The sequence below is a fragment of the Stegodyphus dumicola genome, chromosome 9 (assembly GCF_044657685.1).
Source record: "Stegodyphus dumicola isolate Sdum_Otavi_A_Nest chromosome 9, ASM4465768v1".
NCBI lineage: Eukaryota > Metazoa > Arthropoda > Arachnida > Araneae > Eresidae > Stegodyphus > Stegodyphus dumicola.
Window position 1 is genome coordinate 34,541,214 of NC_140776.1, and position 21,519 is coordinate 34,562,732.

The following is a 21,519-nucleotide window of genomic DNA, read 5'->3' on the forward strand; positions in this document are numbered from 1 at the left end:
GCTTTTTAAAAAATAAATTAACTTATTATTTAGTGAATTTAGTCGTGTAGAAGCTATTTAACGTTTATGAGCAATAGCTGCAGTAATACAAAAATGTTATTACATGTGGCATGTGAATTCCTTTTTAGATCAAATATAATTCCTGGAACAGAAACTATGTTAATAATATACTCTTTCATTTTACACTAATCTACAAATTTTATTACAGAAAATTTTTACAGTAAATCACATATAAATATCCTTTGCTTTAGAAAGAGATTATTATTATACGTTTGCATTATATTCGCTGTACAAGGTTACTAATAAAATGCATGATAATTGAATCCCATGGATTATTTCAGTAACCATAACAGACCTAGCTTTAATAATTTTACATGGAATTTACCTGTAAAAGTTGCAGGGGTTTAGTCTATGATGTTACAGGGAGTAATTATGCAATTAGAACATATGTTTCCCGTGTTGGAGGCCAAAGTAGTATATATCTATGAAGACTACAGACATCTCGCTCTTGAAGTTACTATAAGTAATTATATAAACAGAGCATGTATTTTGCATTGAAATATAAATGGGTATATCTGTGAAGGTTACTGATATTTTTTGTGCAAGTTTCCTCGAAATAATTATGCAGAACATGATTTTTCTTATGTAAAATCTCAAAGGATATATCAGTAAAGAGTACATACATTTTGTTTGTAATTCATTAAAAGCAAGATGCAGATGTAACAAAAGCGAATCCGTTTAACATTTTAAACCAGTTAAAAAAGACATTAGACTTATGTTAATTTAAACCAAATACTCTATATGTTTCACAGCATTTACAGATCTCTTTCCATCAAACATGCAAAGCATTCAGCTGCAAATTCTTTTTACTCTAAGTAAGACGTTTGTCATATAAATCTCGAAAAATATAGAAACTTATAGTCATTTTTTTTTTCAATCTTAAGTTGAATTCTAAATTAATTAAAAGCTAAAACTTAAATGTTTTTGTTATAGCTACACCTGTTCTTTTATTTACTTTTAAAATAAAGGACAACTGAAACTATACCTATATCATAAAACAGTTGGAAAATTATGTATGCCATATTTAATGTTTTAATAACAATATAAATGAGAAATATTTTTTAAGTTTTCGCCCTGTAGAAAAATCAAAATTGATAGGTGAACGATGTAAAGCATTTCAACACCTATATTATGATTATATTTGATTACAGAATCTGTAAATGTTCAGCTTAAAGAATCTAAACCTAAAATCATGTAAGGATTATATAAGAGGGATAAGTCGTTGTGATTTGAATGTTTCAGCTCTCACCACGTTTTCTATTCATTGTAAAAATTTGTAATCATTGTTACTTTACAATGAAAAAATATTTGTTTTCTGCGGAAAGCCATTCAGTGACACGAAAATAATCAATGATCTATTTTACTGAATAAATAACTTACAATGATATGTCTCTTATTATTTTATGAAATGATTTATAGGAAACGCTTCAGAAAATGAGACAGCCTACGAGGCATGTGTTGATTTTTACACTTTGAAATAAATCTATAAGTCACGTAAATAATTTTTTTGCTTTTATTTGCATGCAAAAAATAAATCTTTAAAAATGGCATTTCAGTAATTAAATTCAGTAATTCGTTCTACCTAATTTAAATACACGCGAACTAAAATTAAACTTCTAGCATGAAAGCGGATCACTGTGTGTAACTGCAATCGTATCCATCCTTTATATATAACTTTAACCGTATATGCTTTTCAGTAATTTCGAAAAATATGAGTTACTAGATATTTCTCGGCGACCGGAGGGGGGACTGTATAAGCCCGAAGAGAGCATCGGTTCTCAGTTTTTAGTTCAAAGCTGTTTTCGGATTATTGAGATATCTCCGGGTGTGTTTCACTCTTTGGATGCTCTTTGCATTGCGTTGTGTTTAACATTATTAGTAATTTGAAGTGGTAACTAGTGACTGTGCTTTGATATATTGAGAACAGCTGTACGAGTACATTTGGGGATGTTCCAGGCCGGTAAAGTTTTTCTTTGGAGAAATGGAATTTTATCACGCTATCATCGATTATCTGTGCCTTTAATCCATTGCGAATCTGTACGCATACAGCAATGTGAAATCTGATGCTAGAAACGGTAGCCTATTTAGCTTTTTTTCCTATGTTATGCTTTCGATAAACTTTAAAATCTTAAAAATTATTTTAAAATTTGATTCTTTGATACTGAAGAAATTTAGAAAAGAACTTTTATGCCAGGATACTGAACACAGCGTATGATCGCGTTTTTAATTAAATGTAAATGCATTTTACTGCTATGAATGAGATAGCTCTTTCTGGTTGGACCGTGATAAACGGCAGACGTTCAAACTTTCTTGAAAATTGTAAACACCCGAACTTTCTTCTAAATAAATAATTCTCCTCTATGGATACATAGTTATGCATAGAGGCATAGAGCGCATTACTCATTTTGCAATGCTGCAGTCGTGTTTCAAATATGAAGTTAATAGAATATAAAAAGTTTCTAATTCTTATATATAACGCAATTAAAATTAGACGGTAAATTTTGCAGTTAAGAACATAAACTCCATTATACAAGTTAAACGTTGATATTATTTTTAATTTTTTCAATCATTTTCGCTGAGTATATTAAATACTTATATTATGTTAATTAAATTTTAATTAAGAAAATGATGTTTAATTGATAATTTTGAAAATTATTTCATAGGCTAATTATTTTTATATTTAATGATATTTTTTTCTTGAAGAGTTTGGTGAAGATTCTTTCACATTTCGTTAATTTATTTTGAATAGACAAAGTGAAATGATAAACATTTCACAACTAAATGAATTTTTCAATTATCTGAAGTTTTAAATTCCATATTCAAAAACTCACCGTACGTTTACACTGAGTGTAATATCCACTCTGGTTAAGCTGCGTTATAGGAAGAGCACTTGGTAACGCATAATTTGGAAATTAACGTACTTTCCTTATTATGTATTCTATACATATAACCAATATATAAATAAAGAGAATATTTTTTTTTCAGCGATTTATGCCGCACGTCATTCCGATGAAATTTTAATGCCCCAAAAGAATCAAAGAAACAGAATTTCAGATAAGCATCTCGTTTACGTAATTTCGCTAACTTTTGATGATCTACTAAAACATGACGCCTCCTAGTTGTTGATAGAATAATGAGATAATTTGAAATTCCACTACTGAAATACACTATGTGACAACCTTTAAAAGTCTGATACAATATTTTTTCTTAAAGAATGAAGTCACTCAACATTGAATCTTACTTCTTTTCTAATAGCTAAGAATTAGGTAAAATATATTCAGTTGAAGGAATAATTTTTCTTCACTTTATCCGGTGTAACTTTAACTTCTTTGAAGAAGCCTCTTTTCCATTGAAAATACAAGAATAAAACTGATAATTCGCAAAAACTTAATATCGCTTAAAGAGTGATTTTTATTTTCTTCTAAAGTAAAATTTACCAGGGCACATAAGTATTCCGCTATATTTTTATGCAATATTAATGGCAAAACTGCTTCGCAAATCTATCTTTTGTTCCTCTTTCATGAATAATAATGTCTTTTTTGACATTATTATTATTATTCTCTTCATGAACAATAGTCTTCTTTTGTAGCTAATATTGCTGCACTGCCATCCTAATTTCAAAACTAAATATATAGCATTTCATTGTTATTCAAGTTATTTCATATCATGTTGTTTTTATGCATTGATTTGCTATATTATTAGTACTAACTGCGTATGAATGAATTATGAATTGCAGTATTGAGAGAAATAATAATAAAGTGTTGCTAAAATAACTAATAAAATATTGATAATATTGAGCGAAAAATGTGAAAATCATTTTATCCAATGAAGTTCGTTTCTCCATCTTCCCACAACCTTACAAATTATGCAAAAAAAAAAAAAAAAAAAAAAAATACGATTTCTGTTTTTGCATTTGAAAGTGCATAAAAGTGCTTTTATAAGTCTTATACAGCATTCTAGCTGTAATGTATAACTAAATGACATTTAAATGGAAACAGTAAACATGTGACGCTGTTTTGTTTTCTATTCCTTTTGAAAAGAGAAATGAAGAATAAATCCCTACAAATAATGGAATGGAAACCAGGGAGTGTATGATTCCCGAGTGCAAAAGATAAAATTTTAATACTTTGTATAGTTTTTTATTTCCTAATAAACTGGCATTCTCTATGATAGCCATTTTGTATTGAATTAATAGCATATATATATATATATATATATATATATATTATATGTTATTTAATTATATTTAATCTTCTAATTTTCCATACTTTAAACAGTATTTAGTAAAGTTTTGATATACCAGTTGGAATCAAGTTTATTAAAATTTTCTTTCTTTAAATTTAGCTTTTAATAAACATTTTTAGGGAATTTTTGGAAAATTTCTAGGAAATTTCTGAGAAATTTATGGGATTTTTCTTTTTTAACTTACATTTTTTTTCTTTAAATAACAAAAATTTTTAAGGAATTAATTTTAAAATTTTAATTTTACTTGAAAATTATGGAATTTTTTTAAACTTTTTAATTTGCAATTTTCACAAAAAAATCATTTTTTCACCAACGTTATTATTTACATTATTTACACAATTTTCCAACAGAACACACATTTGACATTACTAACAAGTTTACATTTGCAGACTAAACTCCCTACCATAAATAGTTGGTCAGTTAAAATTAAAACTTGAATTACATGTAAGGTCCCTCACTTGAAATCCTAACTTAATGTTGGAAGTGAGGAACCTAGGAACTGATAAGCGAATAATCGCTAGAGTTCGAAGACAGGAAACAACAAGAGAGAAGGGTAAATAACCCTTTATTGTTTCGACAAGATTTAACAAAACTCCGCCTGGGAGTGTACAAATAATGTCCGCACTTTGGACTTGAACTTAAAAGACTAAGAATTAAACTAAAACTAAGATTAACTAAATAAGTATTGCCAAATCTATCAAGGTTCAATGAGAGTTGGCCCCTTAACTTATTTTACTACGAAGCTTAGCAAGGGCCTGAGTACGGCCGAGCGTAAAACAGCTTTGAGAAAGAGAGCGGCCAAAAAGGCAGACACGCGTAGTTCAGAAACTCTGTTTCTCTCTCTGTCTCAGTAAGTAACTTCGTGGTTTAAATACCGCTCCTTCTCATTAAATATTCAGCAAATTCCAAAACTACGTACTGGCCGGAAGTAGTAAGTTGAAGTTAAGAATTTGACAGGAAAAGAACTTAAAATTTAACTGTTAATAAAATTAATATAATCCTTACATAGCTTCCGACCATACTTTAAATACTCGAAAAATAAGGTCTCAAAACGACCTTGTTTAAGACTTTAAAGTCTGAAAACTTACATTACACTATTCCAACTTTTAAATTAACTAAATGACTTTAAAGTTTCGTTTTTAGGGCCAACTTTACACCAATTCTAAAAGCTAGACTAAAGCTAGGAAAAATAAAATTTACAATGTGTCCTTTCTGGACATTATATCTTGACATACATTCTCTTCCTATATAGATTCTTTATTCAGCTAGACTTATGTCAGGTCTTGATCCTTCCATATCTGGAAGGAAATGTCATTAGTACTGCATTTTACAAAACTTTACTTTAAATCCCTGCTTTACGCTTTTAATTCATCATTTGGCCCTTATGCACTTTCATTCATACTACAGATTTATTTCACTCATGCTCTCCAGCAAATGTATTGAAATGTACTTAGGATTCTTCTATGTTGTGTTACAGCAAACAAACTAGTAAGCAAAAGCTTATATTTTACTTTTAAACGTGTTAACTGGAGAGCCTAACATTAAACACATATATATATACATTCCATTCTTCCGTAACTCCCATACACAGAAATAAAAATTTATTTTCTATGTCCTTTTAATCTTTACGATATTTCAACACAAAGATCAATTATTTCTACATGAACATTTAAATATTTACACATCACTTTTGAATTCATTTTACATCAACAGTCATAGTTGCTTAATTACACTTTACCAAAATTTTCACGAAATCTTAACTTTATGTTAACATATTTTTGTATTCCAATAGTCTTCCGACTAAACTTATTCAGAATTTACTTCTCGCAACTTGCGAGTTCTTAACAAAAAATATTTAACGCTAGTAGCTTCTTGCCAAATTACTAACATAAAAATATATGCTTACGAACATTTACAATCAAACTATCGCTATCTGCGATTTAAGTTTTCTAAATATATTTAGCAACTTTTAACAATATGATATAATTTGAACTTCAAAGAAAAATTGGCAAAGAAGTTTTCACTTATCTTTTTCTGTATTCCTGCATCCTGTCTTTACAGAACTGGTCAAATGTAGAAAACCTGATAACCTCCAATCTTCTTCTCGATGTTCGATGTTCCGTTCCATTTAGTTCGAGTGCTTTCATTTTTTTTCCTTTGTGTAGGAATCTGGGACTCTTGCGGGCAGGTTGTGGATTCTAGAATGCCGATTTCCTTTTTGACTCCGGTGGGGCTCTCCGTCCTTCAGGGTCTTTGAATCTTCTCTTGGCCCTTCTAACTTGTTGCTCCGGCACGGTTGTGTCTACAGGTCTTTTCTGGCTTTTCGGTCTCCACGCTGGTCCTTCTTGGGTCTGCTTTGTAGTTGTTGATGCTGGAAACTGTGCTTTACTTCTAGTTTTAATGCGTCGGTGAATTTTCTCCTTTCCTGGAACCTTGTCAGCAGGCCTCCCTCGTGTGGTCGATGGCACTTGAGTTTTTTGCAGCCTCATTGATTCTGACTCGTTTATCTGTCGGTGCTAACTTCCTCCTTTTTTGTGCGCTTGTAGCCTTAGTGGTATGGGTTTCGCTGGTCAACGTTTGTTGACTCTGCTTTCTTTTCTGCGTTGGGGGACTCGAGCTGTACTCCTGAGCTGGCGGGCTTCTCTCCTTACTTCCAGGATCCTGTAATAAATCCTGCAAAATTTTAAAGTCAGTGCGGTTATAATAAGGTTTCAACTGATCGATATTTGCCACAAGTTGTTGTCCATTTTCGGCCTTTAAATAAAACGTGGCTTCTCTTATTCTTTCCACCCTATATGGCCCTTCAAACCTGGGCTCAAACTTCCGGACTGTGCTTTCTGGTGCCGACGATAACGAATATTTCAACTTAAGCACTTTTTGTCCCACTTTATATTCCAATTCCCTTCTATTTCTATCGTAATAAATCTTTTGTTTTTGTCTTGCTATATCAGAACTTTTAATTGCTTCGTTAATAATTTTTTGAATGTGTTTTAATTTGAATTCTTCTAGTCGCTGTTGTACAAAGAATAGCTTATCCAACGGCGTTATGATTTTTCTTCCTAAAAATAACTCCGCGGGGATTTTCTGCTTAGTACCGTGCTTTGCGGTTCTCAAGGCAAAACCTAACTCATTGACACAGCTGTCCCAGCGGTCATGAAAGTTTTTCACGTATCACCTGATAATTTTTACAATATTCTTATTTACGCGTTCCGCTATATTCGACTGCGGTCTATATGGTACCATTTTTAGATGGCGTATGCCAAGTCCTGTGCACAAATTTTTAAATATACTACTAACAAACTGTTTTCCGTTATCCGATATTACTTTCAGTGGGGCCCCGTATTTTAATATATATTTATTAAAAAAGAATCTACGACTATTTTAGCTGAAGTTCATTCAAGAGGGACTATTTCTACCCATTTTGAATAATGGTCAACGATTGTTAAAAGATATCTGTTTTTATTTATTTTTGTCCTAGGGTAGGTTCCTAGCAAATCTATTCCAACTATTTCGTTTGGAAAAGTGGTCTTTATGTTTTTTAAATACCCGGCCGGGCTGTAATTAACATCGTTTATTAATTGGCACATATGGCACGACTTCACATACGCCGTAACAACTTTCTGTAACTGCGGAAAATAAACCGCTTCGCGTACCATCTTTAGTGTTTTTCGTATCCCGAAATGTGCTGCAGAAGGTAGATCGTGCAACTCCTCTAAGATACTTAAACGTAGACTCGCTGATATTACTGGTCGGTATTCCTGATTTTCATTAGTTCCTTTTGTGTAAAATAACAATTTGTCGATTATTTCATAATGCTGTGCCCTATTGCGAATAGCCGTTAAATCTATATGTTCAAATTTTTCAGGGTCTTCCAGGTATGCGTAAATGTCTTTAAACTCTGAGTCCTTTTTTAATTCTTCGATTATCGTTTCACGGGACTCAATAACTCTTGAGGTGAGCATGGCACACTTGATAGTGTTTCCCTCTTCATCAATTTTTATTCGCGAAAGGACATCGGCGACCAAGTTTTCCTTTCCCGGAGTGTGTTTTATAATTAAGTTGAACTCTTGTAATTTTAAAGTCCAACGTATCAAGCGAGGCGATAAAATTTTTCCTGAATATAAGCGACCTACTGCCGCATGATCTGAGTACACCGTTATAGGTGAACTTCCGAAGTAAACATGAAACTTCTGAACTGCTAATAACACATCGAGCGTTTCTCGCTCAGTAGCGGAATAGTTCCTTTGCGTAGCATTCAAGGTTTTCGAAAAGAAAGCTATAGGTTGCCCATTTTGGGAGAGCACCGCTCCAACTGCATAATCGGATGCATCCGCTGAAATTTCTAGACCTTGCTCGCCTTCTGGGAATTTAAGGACTGGGGCATTGATTAGGCCATTCTTTAGCTGTTCAAACGCGGTGTTCGCTTCGGCTGTACAAGAAAATCTACTTTTCTTTCTTCTTAGCACTAGAAGAGGCTCAACTATTTTTGCAAAGTCTTTTATGAACATTCTATAGTAGGAACATAAGCCCAAAAATGAAGACAATTTCTTAGCCGTATTTGGGGGAGGATAACTTTTAATTGACTTAATTTTTGAATCATCAGTCTCTATTCCCTTATTAGAGATTTTGTACCCGAGGTATCGCAATTCCTTTGCCGCGAACTTGCATTTTCTTGCATTTATTTTGAAACCGGCCTCGTTAAGTAAGGAAAAAACTTCTTCCAGATGTTTCAAATGTTCTTCTAATGTTTCGCTGGTAGCTATGATATCGTCAAGATAAATTATTGTACTTTTACCTAAAACTGGCTTTAATACTATGTCCATAGCTTTTTGGAAAGTAGCTGGCGCTCCGCTCAAACCAAAGGGCATTCTTTTTCACTAACGTTATTATTTACATTATTTACACAATTTTGCAACAGAACACACATTTAACATTACTAACAAGTTTACATTTGCAGACTAAACTCCCTACCATAAATAGTTGGTCAGTTAAAATTAAAACTTGAATTACATGTAAGGTCCCTCACTTGAAATCCTAAGTTAATGTTGGAAGTGAGGAACCTAGGAACTGTTAAGCGAATAATCGCTAGAGTTCGAAGACAGGAAACAACAAGAGAGCAGGGTAAATAACCCTTTATTGCTTTGATAAGATTTAACAAAACTCCGCCTGGGAGTGTACAAATAAAATCCGCACTTTGGACTTGAACTTAAAAGACTAAAAATTAAACTAAAACTAAGATTAACTAAATAAGTATAGCCAAAGCTATCAAGGTTCAATGAGAGTTGGCCCCTTAGCTTATTTTACTACGAAGCTTAGCAAGGGCCTGAGTACGGCCGAGTGTAAAACAGCTTTGAGAGAGAGAGCGGCCAAAAAGGCACACGCACGTAGTTCGGAAACTCTGTTTCTCTCTCTGTCTCGGTAAGTAACTTCGTGGTTTAAATACCGCTCCTTCTCATTACATATTCAGCAAGTTCCAAAACTACGTACTGGCCGGAAGTAATAAGTTGAAGTTAAGAATTTGACAGGAAAAGAACTTAAAATTTAACTGTTAATAAAATTAACATAATCCTTACATACATAATTTTAGGATATTCTTTGATTTTTTTCTAGATTTATATTTTAATATTAAAGTTTACAATATTTTTAATAAAACAAAGATATCAGTATGGCACTCAACTTTACTTACATTAGCGCCACTTACATCACTTAAGAAATACTTTTGCAGACCCCAAAGCTAATATGGTAGGTAAGTTAGAATTAAAACTTACTATTTACTTGCTTTTAAATATGTTTTAAGTTTTTTTTATGTAGCATTTAAGTATCTTCTAGATATGTAATTATATTTTTAAGTTTATATTTGTTTTTTTATAAATTATGAATTAGTTCTTTTTAGTTTCTTATTGGTTTATATAAATTATGTCTAGTTCCTTTTTAGTTTCTTTTTGATTGATATGCATATTCGTGTCGGGGAGGTTTCTGTAGACAAGGGTTTCTAAAATGTGTTGGTTTCTAAATTAATTTTTCTGAAAATTTAATTTTTATTTAAAAATAATTTATTACTAAACTTTATTTGCTTATTTCTCAAAATACTTCATTATTGGTATTTTACTTTTAAACCTTTAATTTTCAGTTGCTAATTTCTCAGGGTACCACTTTATTGGTATTTCTTTTTGGACATTCTTCACTATGCATTGACTTTTGGTTTTTACTTTTACCCTTGCCTGCATGAATGACGAAACACGAATTGAATGATTGAAGAGTTAGGTTTGGAGGCAGCTTCCCCTTGGTAAGTCTGTCTCCTGCCTGCTCAACAGTCATTCACTTACGCATTAAAAAAAAAAAAAAAAAAAAAAAAAAAAAAAATTAATTTTAATTTGCTAAATTGATGAATTTATTTTCATTGTTTGGTTTTGCACTTGATTTATTTATGCTATCTGAATTTAAATGATATTGTAGATTAGTTCGAAAATTAAATTTTTTATATGTTTGCGCATTTTTTAAATTTTAACTTTAAATTTGGTTTTTTACGTATTTACATGTTTGTTAAAAAAATAATAATTATTTGTTTTTTTAAATTCAATTTATTCTTTTGAAACAATAATATATATACTTTATACATATATACGGAGGCCTGACGATTAAGTAAATCGCCCACAAAAGACGAATGATAATTACAAAAATAAAAATAAAAATAAAAAAAAAAAAAAAAAAAAAAAAAAAAAAAAACCTTAGAGCCGGAATGAGAATTTAGAGAGCAATAGAAATAACAGTTGCGGTTTATTAAATTTGTCTAAATTATGATCATTTAACTTTTAAGGTCTCTGTCTTTTGATACTTCAATTCGCTGTTTCAATCTCCTTTATAATTAAACTCTTTTCAAATTTTTCTTTCGGTCGATGAACAAAAGCATAGTTTCCCTACCATTAAACTCAGTAATTCAATAAAATTTCCTTTTCCTTTTCTCGACACGAGTGAAGCCGATTACTTTGTCAGCGAAAGCGATCCGACAAATAACTGAAACGTCTTTAGCTTTTAGTGATGAAGTTCCCTCAAGCCATTGAAATTCAAAACAATTTTTGTGTTTGGCGTTGTTAGATTTTGTCTGCAAACCCTATGACAGGTGGCAAGTTTTATCCCCTAATTCCATTGTTCCGAGTCACAAATTAAAGCACTGAATCTTACTTAAATTTGTTCTCGAAGAAAATGTTTTACTCAAAATTTATTCTGTGTATTATTATAATTCAGCTATATTATCACAAGCAGTATGCTTCTACTGTTCTATTTGAAACATATTTAATTTTTGCTTCAAATGATGTTATTTCTGAAATTTAATTGCAAAGGTACACAATATATAATGCATCATACATTATTATTTTCTGTTTTAACAAATTCAGCCTATGCTAAATATTGCGAGCCTATTCTGTTTCACATATATCACATTATTGCAAATCTTATGCTGTGCTATGTTTTGTCTCTGAAGTGCAAACATCATGTAGACTGATTAAAAAACATAATACTATCTCTCTTTTCTCTTTCACTATTTTATGAAATTTAGAAGTTCATCCATTCACGTTTCTGTACCTGTAATTGTACAGTTAGAGCCTTCAATAATAGTTATAACCTTCTAGGGTTCCTCACTCTTTTTGGCTAAAGTAAATGCCACCTAGTGAACCTAGTTAACTGTTAAGTGGCGTATCGCTAAGTTCAAATAAGTAAAGAAGTATACTCAAGGAAGTGCTAACTACCCTTTATTTCAATTAAGATGAACATTTGGACCCTTTCTTTTGGCTTACATCAAAGCCTCCACCTAGGCTTAAACTCAGAATAATAAATAAGAAATAAATTAAAACTAACTAAGAGATTTAGACGAAGCTATTGTCTAACGTATTTAGATCTTAATTTAAACTAAACGGCGACTATCCAAAGACACGTAATATGTTAAATAGAAAATAATTTAGTTTTGTTAAAATACCCTTTTAAAACTTAACTGAAACTAATTCATGGTGCCGGAAAAAACTAACTAAAAAAAAAAAAAAAAAAAAAAAAAAAAAATCCAATTACCCAAGGTTAGTTTAACCACCCACTGTCTTGAAGTAAGAAAACTGCAATCTTAACAAAGCGACAGTAAAGCGATTTCCGTTTCACACGCCAAGAGTTAAAAGGGCGACACACGACTCCCAACTGCCTCCATTGTTAGAAAAAGGCTGTAACCAATAAACGAGATGTGTGTCCTCGCAACCGTCTCCCGTCTTTGTTACAATTCCTACTCAAGAATAACAAGTTAAACAACACCTTAAGAGTCTAAGAATACTTTTTTCCAGATTAAAATACACATGAATACAAATAAAAATATTAGAATAAACTTGAAACACATATTATAAACTTGAAACTTTAAATAACTTGAAACACATATTAATAATTGAAATTCGCGACATAACAAATATACGGTCGAGCGTAACAGCTTCAAGAGGGACTTAGCTTACATTTCTAATTATAATTCTTACATTTTTTATTTTAGAAGAAGATAAATAAGCATTAAAAAGTTTTGTTTTATTCATAATTACATGGAGATGATATGAAAAATATATTCTAGAATGATGATATTCTAGAGCAGTTTTGAAAGAAAATTCAGTATTTTAAACTTTACGCCGTTTTACTGCGTTCTTCCGCTTTTTGAACTTCAAATTGGCTTATGTGAAACCAAAGTGTTGAAATACTCAAAATTTAATATAAATGCACTCATGCTTGGGAATAAAAAGTACGTCAAAAGTGTGAAGAAATCATCAAGTCAAAAAGAAATGTATCCCACATATTATGAATAAATGATATTCCACGTATTATGAATAAATGGTAATAAAAATAAATGAATAAAACTTCATGTCAACTGTATTACTTGCACAAAATTGATCTGTAGTGAAGACGCCATGTTTGGTAACTGGAACTTCTCTGTAACGTGGCATCAAATCAAAAGGATTTGGGTATTGCTCCTGTGATATCGTTTGCCAGGCTCCTTCTATTTGAGTTTACAGTTCAATTGGATCAGAATTGAAGGCAGGAGTAGATTGACGGGTCAATTACCACGCGTTCATCTCCCCCGTACATCGAATCATCACGTACACTAGGGGTTAATCATTTATTGGTCTCTTGATAGTAAACAAACAAAACACTGTTAATACTTCTTATTCAGTTTCCTGGAATTGTACAGGATTATTCAGGTTTTCGTGATTTTCTTCACATCTCATATGAATCTTTTATTATTCCCCTTAATTCTTCCCGAGCATAGAAATCTCATGTTCTTTGTCTCAAATATAATTAAATAACAGCGGGTATTTATCATCAGAATTAGCATCATTAAGTTGAGTAATGAGGATTAACTTCTATTATACTAGAATTTGGCCAAAATAAATTCTTATTTATCAATTTTCTTATTCTTCTTTATTAGATGTTGTTTAAATTTAATTAATGATATCCTGAGCATATGCTATTTTGGGCAATAAACCCAGAGAAGATTTTTGGGAAATTTGTACAATTTACATGTGTAATTATCAAAGAAACAAAACGTTCAACAAGTGTAAGAAGCAAAACGTTCATAAAATTTCATCTTTATTGAATCCAGGTTTTTTTTTTTTTTTTTTTTTTTTTTTTTTTTTTTTTCCGTTAGGCAAGTTGATGACTTTAGTTTAACTCTATATAATAATTCATGTTATATGTAATGCATGTTATATCATTTAATTCTGAAAACGCACCTTTATTTTTCCACATTTGTTATAATTCGACGTATATAGCTTTACGCTTAATAGTGAAGTAAAAAGACAAGTATTTAAAATTTTGAAATTGATACAATTTTGTTTTTAATAATTTTTAAACAGCTATCCTTTCTGATTCAATATAGCTTACCATGGTTTTAACGAACATGCCCAGGATAGAAAGCTAAGATTTTACATACAGCATTTACCCATATTAAATTATAACAATGTTCCACTTAAATATGTCCAATGAACTAAACATCAGTATTATTTGCTTAAATGTATTTCCGGACGAAGATGACATCAGTATTATTTGCTTAAATGTATTTCCAGTTTTCTGAGGACAATGATGAAGATCGTGGGGCATCTCTTTCTTTCAAAGTTATAAAAAGCATGGATAGAAAGGTTTATCGTACTCCGCGGTATTGTATAGGTTTATTTCGTGAATTTAAAACCGAATTCTATGAAAAAAAAAGTACTTGTATAGTTGAGCTATGGAGGTACTTTTCTGAACAGAAGATTTGTTACACTCATAAAATTGCTCCATCGGAAAAATCTCAATAGATTATGTGCCCTTTTGTTTAAACCTACGTTTGTCTTGCACAATACAAGTATGGAAAGTCTCTCACTTCTGAGGAGAGTCATTGAGAGCATGTGCTCGCCATTTGTAGAAAAACAAAACATAGACTTTTTTATATAAAAAAATTATATGTAAGGGCTTTATTATGAAAGGAACAATAATAACCAAAATTTTTCTACATAAAGCTTAAATGTGCTTTCGCATCTGCTCTGTCCAAAATCTCAGCATAGCATGATATTGACTTCATCCTCATCGCTCATTTAATGCAAAGCAAATGGTTGTAAATATGATCTATATAGTATTCCAGTTTATGAGAAAAAATTGTATTTTTGTGTATTATATCTTGTCTCCAAGACTCACGTAGGTATTTCTGTCCCTGCATTGCTACATAAAGCAATCAAATGAAGATAGCCAGTATACAGCTTGCAGCTTTGCAAGCTAGACATGGCGACAACGGCAAACGGAACGGAAGGAACAATATTGTTTTATTAAATATAATTTTACGGAAATATATTTGAAAACACTCTTTCGTTGCATCAAAATCAGTTCTAAGTTTTCTGATACATTGAACAATGTCAATCAATTTATTTTCAAAACTCGATCTTTAAATATACCAATCACCAAAGATTTGAAATCACGTACCTTTAGGTAGTATCATACGTCATTATTTAGGTCACATATGTATATTTATGTGTTATGTAGCATTTATACAAAATAGTTTTATAGTAGAAAAATTGTATTATAATTTAACGACCTTATCAGTTTTCAAAGGAATCATACACTGGCGTCATTTTCTCATATTTGAGGTCACGTTCTACCTAAACCTCGGTATGCAATTTCGAATGGTACTTCTTCATTTGCTCGTTTTAATTTGGAGTCATTAGTGTAAACCTGGAGATAAAGATAGTCCTTACACATAGAAAACAAATCTTCAGGAACATGTTAAAAAAGTAAGCAAATAAATAGTCAACTAAAAATAAACAGCTATAAATAAAGTTAGTAAAATGTACTGCTTCTTAACATAAATGAATATCCATCATCACTACTCACTTACACAGGATTTACAGAGCTCAAATTTTTATTAAACATTATAAGTCCTCATATAAGTCCGAACATATTGACAGCATGCGGGTCTCCCTTTCAAAATAATCTGCGATAGCTCTGCCGATTGGGCTAGATTTAACCTTCCAGAACGCGCGCGTCGTATTTTTTAACACATCCATTATTTTATTTTACCATTTTTGGCACGAAAAACGACAGAAGTGAGTGAATATTGATAATAAATGTGTCAATAAAATATTAATCTTTTTATTCCAAAATACAAATGATATCACATTCAAATAAAACTATTTTTTTTTAGTTCTTATGTTAGTGAGATGGAAATGCAATGATGTATTTCAATATAGAAAATTTTAAGTTTATTATTTAATAATTATATTTTAAAATCGAAGCTAATTTTAATATTCATCAAAGACAGATATAGACAATAAAAAAGGAAAACACCTTGGCAGGAAAAAAAGTAAGTATAGCATTACTTACTTCTGCAAGGAAATTACTTCTTACTGGTTACAAAACACACTTTACACTAACTTTAATATATTTATCTATTTCTAAAAAATAGAAATAAAGGAAAGTAAGGAATGGAAATCGCTATTGTTCTCCCATCCGAAGGTTTCCTTGTCTTCCTTTTCTCCATCAGATAATTCTTGAAGAATCTGAGCAAAATCAGCTGCTGGTTGCACATATTTCTTTGCAATGAAAACCGATATAAAATTTACAGAACCAAATGTATTCAAATTAAAATAATACACGACAATTAATAACACAAAATTACAAAATATTTGAGAAAAAAATATGTTCCGAATTTTAAAACACGACCACGCGCGTGTCTTAACCTTTATGAAAAAGCTGCCACGTAGCACAAAAGCCCAGCTAAAAAAATCAAACGACTTCCTGTTGGCATATTCCATGATGTGGGAAAGGGTAGATAGGAGGAATAAAAATAACCTTCAGATGTCTCAGCTTCGATATGCGAAAAATGTGCATTAAAAACTGAATCTGCCGTAAATTTTGCAAATACGCGCGTGCTGGAAGGTATAATTATAAAAAACCAGTTTCATTTGGTTTGAGTGGAATAAAAGAGAACGTATTAGGTGTCAGGATGTATACTGGTTATATGTTAGTTGCAAACTATGTTCGATGACAAATGATAAATGGAGTAAAAAACAGAAAATAAAAAGGTGTTCGTTTCGTAATGACACAGGCAATTTCGTGATATTTCAAATGTCTGTTCCTCTTTTAAAAAAAAGTTACTTATTATTTTAAAACAGCACGAAGCTGCTCATATAAAACTTATGTTGAACATTAATAAGTTTCTAGTATAATAATAAGAGGACGTACATGAAATTGATTTTAAGTGTATTCATTATTCATATCTTAAGGAATTTAATTCCGAGAAAAGATGCTTCATGAGTTTCGTTTTTTCAATTCTCTTCTCGGAATTCAAGTATCTCACAAAATATCTTCCTTCAGAACCATGTGTTGAATGTTCTTAACTTTAATCAAGTTATACTAATTTTAATACATACACGAAAATATGCTGAACCTACGTTTAAGTTAAACCACTGCTTGAAACGCTTCGCTACAATTTATTATTTAAAACGTCATGAAACTTCTCATCTTGATACGTGTACTAAATGTTTGCAAATCTTTTCCAGAAAACGCCATTTATAACCGTATTTTTTTAGCCGTACATGAAGTTAATTGAATCCTAAAGAAAGGAAAGAAACATGAACACAGAAAACTCAACTCCAACAAAATCCCTGGTCTCAAAAATATGATCTCAGCATACAGCAGTTTTAATAACACGATGAAGAAAAACGGCTTGGTTGTGCCTTTTTGACGTTTGAAACACAAATCATTGAAAATCCGGAGTATGGTCTATCTAGACAGTAGTACTCAAAATGAAAAAAGAGTTATACGTTTTGAAATGAGTCTTCCCTAATGCAGATACTGAATTCAAAAAATCCTCACTTTCGAAGTAATTATTTACCACTATAAGACAGATAATTAAAAAAAAATAAACAATTGAGACTTTTAAAGAAACAGAGATGTTTTGAAGAAATTATTAAAATGGATCAGAATTCGAACTGAAAAATATTCGATCTCCCCCGCTTTTTCTTTATTTTTTTTTGGGGGGGGGAAGGGCAGATAATAATTCTTTCATAAAATATTGCATGATATGCATTAAGTATTAAGACAATAAATGAGAAAATTACGTTCTGTGTGTCTCTTAATCTAAAATATTACAATATACAGTTCGTGTTTCAGGTGTGCAAAAGCCTGAAAACTTCCATGAACCGGATCTATATTATGTCTCCAATATAGTTTTAATTTGTATATAGATTATTTCATTAATATCTTCATTCCATATGCAAAGATGATTGCATCATCAACGTTTTTAGTATGGATGGCAAAATGTTTCAGATTGTTGAACTATATAAACAAATTCTTTTCTTTTCTTTTCTTTTTTTTTTTTTTTTTTAGATAATGATCGTTATGTTGTTTATCTAACTGGAGAAATCCACATCAGAGTTGTGGAATACACGGATAGTCATTTTTTGTACAAGTGCCAAGTCCGGAATACGCTGACCAGGCAAACAAAGGAAAGCACAACCGGTGGACGGTTGATCATAACAGGTAAATATATTTTCTTATTTTGTAAAATTTTATTTAACAATAATATTGTTGTATGACATAACACTGTTAGTAAATCTAAACTCTAAACTAAACTCCGCGGCACAACAGCCCTTCGAGAGCTACGGCCGGCAGTGCTCTGATATCTTCATTCTAGACCGAGGGTCCCGTCCTGCGTGCATATGCCGCGGACAAGTGGTCACCTTGTCGCAAGAGCTATGGCATTTAGTCCCCAAGCGAACTTGGTACTCACTTTATCGATACACTCAAGGGATGAAAGGCTGAGTCAATATTGCCCAGCCTAGAGATCGAGCCCTGGATCTGTGGTGCTGTTGCACGACGCCCTAGCCACTGCGTTAACGGGGCTCCTAATTCTGTTATTATATTCTAGAAATTTGATTTGCATCATCACATAAGTAATGTAATTTTTGAAATTCAATTACTTTTGTCGCTAACCATAAACGTTTTTGAAATCGTTACCGTAATAAAAAATGCAATAAATTATCAAGTTCAGTAAATGAATAATCCAATGCTACTTATTTCGAATTTATAGTTTTGTTGCAAGATTGGATTTCGATTTACATTCCTATTAATTGCAATATATGAATAATATATATATATATATATATATATATATAACGTTGTATGATCTTAAATTCACTTAGTGCGAAGTCGAGTGATTCTACTACTTACGCAATTGCTGCAAAGTAAGTTAATAATAATTTATTTACTAAAGAATATTGATTATATTGTCTCCCAAGATTAATTTTAGTAGAATTATCTTAAAAGAGTGATTTCATACTTAATAAGTTCAATTTCGAAAAATGTTAAAAATGTTTAACGGGGACTTCAATTAAATCATAAATAACAAAATTTCAATTGTAAAAAGAAATAAATTAATAGCAAGTAATTAAATAAAATGTAATCATTGTCATTGATCGGAAATAAGTTGACTTTTCAAGGGGAACAAACCAACTCCCGTTCAATGAACAATAATTAAGAAATAAATACGAAGGTGTTTCGTCCTTTACTCGAGCAATAAGGCGATGCCAAACCGGCAATTCAAGCTAGGCCCAAACATTTCCGTGAATAGAAGGGATTAAGAACCAATGCAGAGAACCAAAGAACTCATTCCGATTATATATATATATATATATATATATATATATATATATATATATTACGTAAAATAAATTAAAATAAATATGTTTAACATCCATCCCATTTCAATTAGGCACAAAACTTATTAAAAAAATCAGAAGCACTGTGTAAACTGCATGATAGGGGCAAAATATGCCAAAGTCAAAAATAAGAAAAAAAAAATTTAAAAATTTATAAATTTCTAAAAATTAAAATTAGAAAATAAATAAAAGTAGTGTGTCTCTTTAACTTGAACGCTACAGGCCGTCGTAAGCAGCGCTTAGAATTATAAAATTTTAGCATCAAAATCATAAATAAGCTTAAAAATATCTTTAAAATGTTTTATTTAGAGCAGACCGTGTAAAAAACACAAATGTGAAAAAACAAATTAATTAATACATTTGTAGATCATGCACAGTAGAGAAAAGTTTTTTTTTTTTTTTTTTTTGAAAATTATGGCATCAAAATCATAAATAAGTAAAAAGACTTAAATATAGTAAAATTTATTTTCGCTTAAAGAGGATCAAGTGCAAAAACAAACATGTAATCAGAAGCAATCCAAATAATAATTGAGAAGATAATTTTCTTTCCACAAATGGAGATAATTTTCTTTTATATCCTCTACTCGTTTATGCTAATTGCATCCTCCTTACGAATAAGGCCAATAAGATAATGTCTTAAACATTAAAATGCAGTGTTGTCTGTACTTAAAGAAATTTGCTTTATTTTTAATTGCTTAGGCAACAGAACGTCTGTAATATCTATAAATACATTGCTTATAAACAGCTGAATAGAAAAAAATATAGAGAAATCTCTTTTCTGAATTTGCATAGTCTGCAAATTACATGCCCATGATTCTTTGAAAATAAATAAAAAGAAATACTTAAACTTTATTTTATCAGTATAGGCAACAAAGCCACATTTGTAATGAAAATGCTACAAATTCCTGTAGTTCAACTTAATGTTTTGAAAAATTGTGTAAATTTGCAAGCAGAGCAGATAAATTAGTGACAGCTTGAATAAAGCCAAGTAAAAAAGAACATTGTTAACTAAGTAGCTCGAGAAATGTTAATATAATATAAATATATATATCTGTGTATGTATGTGTATGTATATGTATGTAAACATATGCAAAAATTTGCTTGTAATTATACTTAAAATGTTTCCTTTAAAACTGCTAAATCTAGTCGGGCGGCTTAAATTATTAATAATGAGACTGATACATATAACTTCGAAAAGTTAACAAAGATGATAAGCAGTTAGTAAATTGTGTTTATGCAATATATTTCCTCTGTAGTGTTACATCAATTTAAATGGCAGAATAAGAAAGAATATTTTACTTCATAAAATATGCATCTGAGGAATAGATAAACTATTTTGTGATGTGATCACAAAAAAGTTTCATTTTCAAGTTATATTAATGCATGGAATAGCTCAAGACATTTAAAGCAAAAGAAAGAAAAATATTTAGAATACAAAATCTCAAATGCTATTCGAAAGCCTAATTAGAATATTTAAAACATCCACATTTCTTAGCAATCCTAAGAAAATTAGTCTTTCTGCATCCGTACTACGCAATTTTGTAACCTAAGTTCTTATGATAAAAGCTAGCTTAAATAGAAAAGTTGCAAAGTATTCCTTATAAGTATCCATCTTCTAATCATCTAAAAGATAAGGGATAAAATAACCAATTGCTTTTCGGATGAGATGTTAACTCCCACGGCGACTTCCGAATTAACTTTAGTGTACGAGAAAAGACTTACTGAGGACTATGGCAAATAGTTATTTAGTACCTAGAGCAATATAATATAAATGACTTAAACCCTTTCTGGAATAAAGAACTGCAGAGAAATATAAGGGTTTATGACGCGTTCATGACATCAAAATACATTTATTGAAAGCTGCAGTCGTAACGGTAAAATGCGATTTTATCAGTTATTGTTTGTTTTCGCAGATTAAATGTGGACAAACAAAAATGTTTTAGTTTACAGTTACACTTTTATCAAAGACATAAAGAACACAACCCATGCAGATAAGAGATTAAAGCTTTCT

The 21,519-nt window shown here is 30.9% G+C and overlaps 1 protein-coding gene across 1 annotated transcript in view; it reads left to right on the top strand.

Moving 5' to 3' along the window:
* The window catches only part of LOC118193455 (cell adhesion molecule Dscam1-like), an 809,657-nt gene that overhangs the window by 265,411 nt on the left and 522,727 nt on the right, over positions 1 to 21,519 (top strand). The window contains exon 4 of the mRNA XM_085823336.1: positions 18,178 to 18,330. Within this exon, the coding sequence (XP_085679462.1) occupies positions 18,178 to 18,330 (153 nt within the window). The remainder of the gene's footprint in view (positions 1 to 18,177; positions 18,331 to 21,519) is intronic.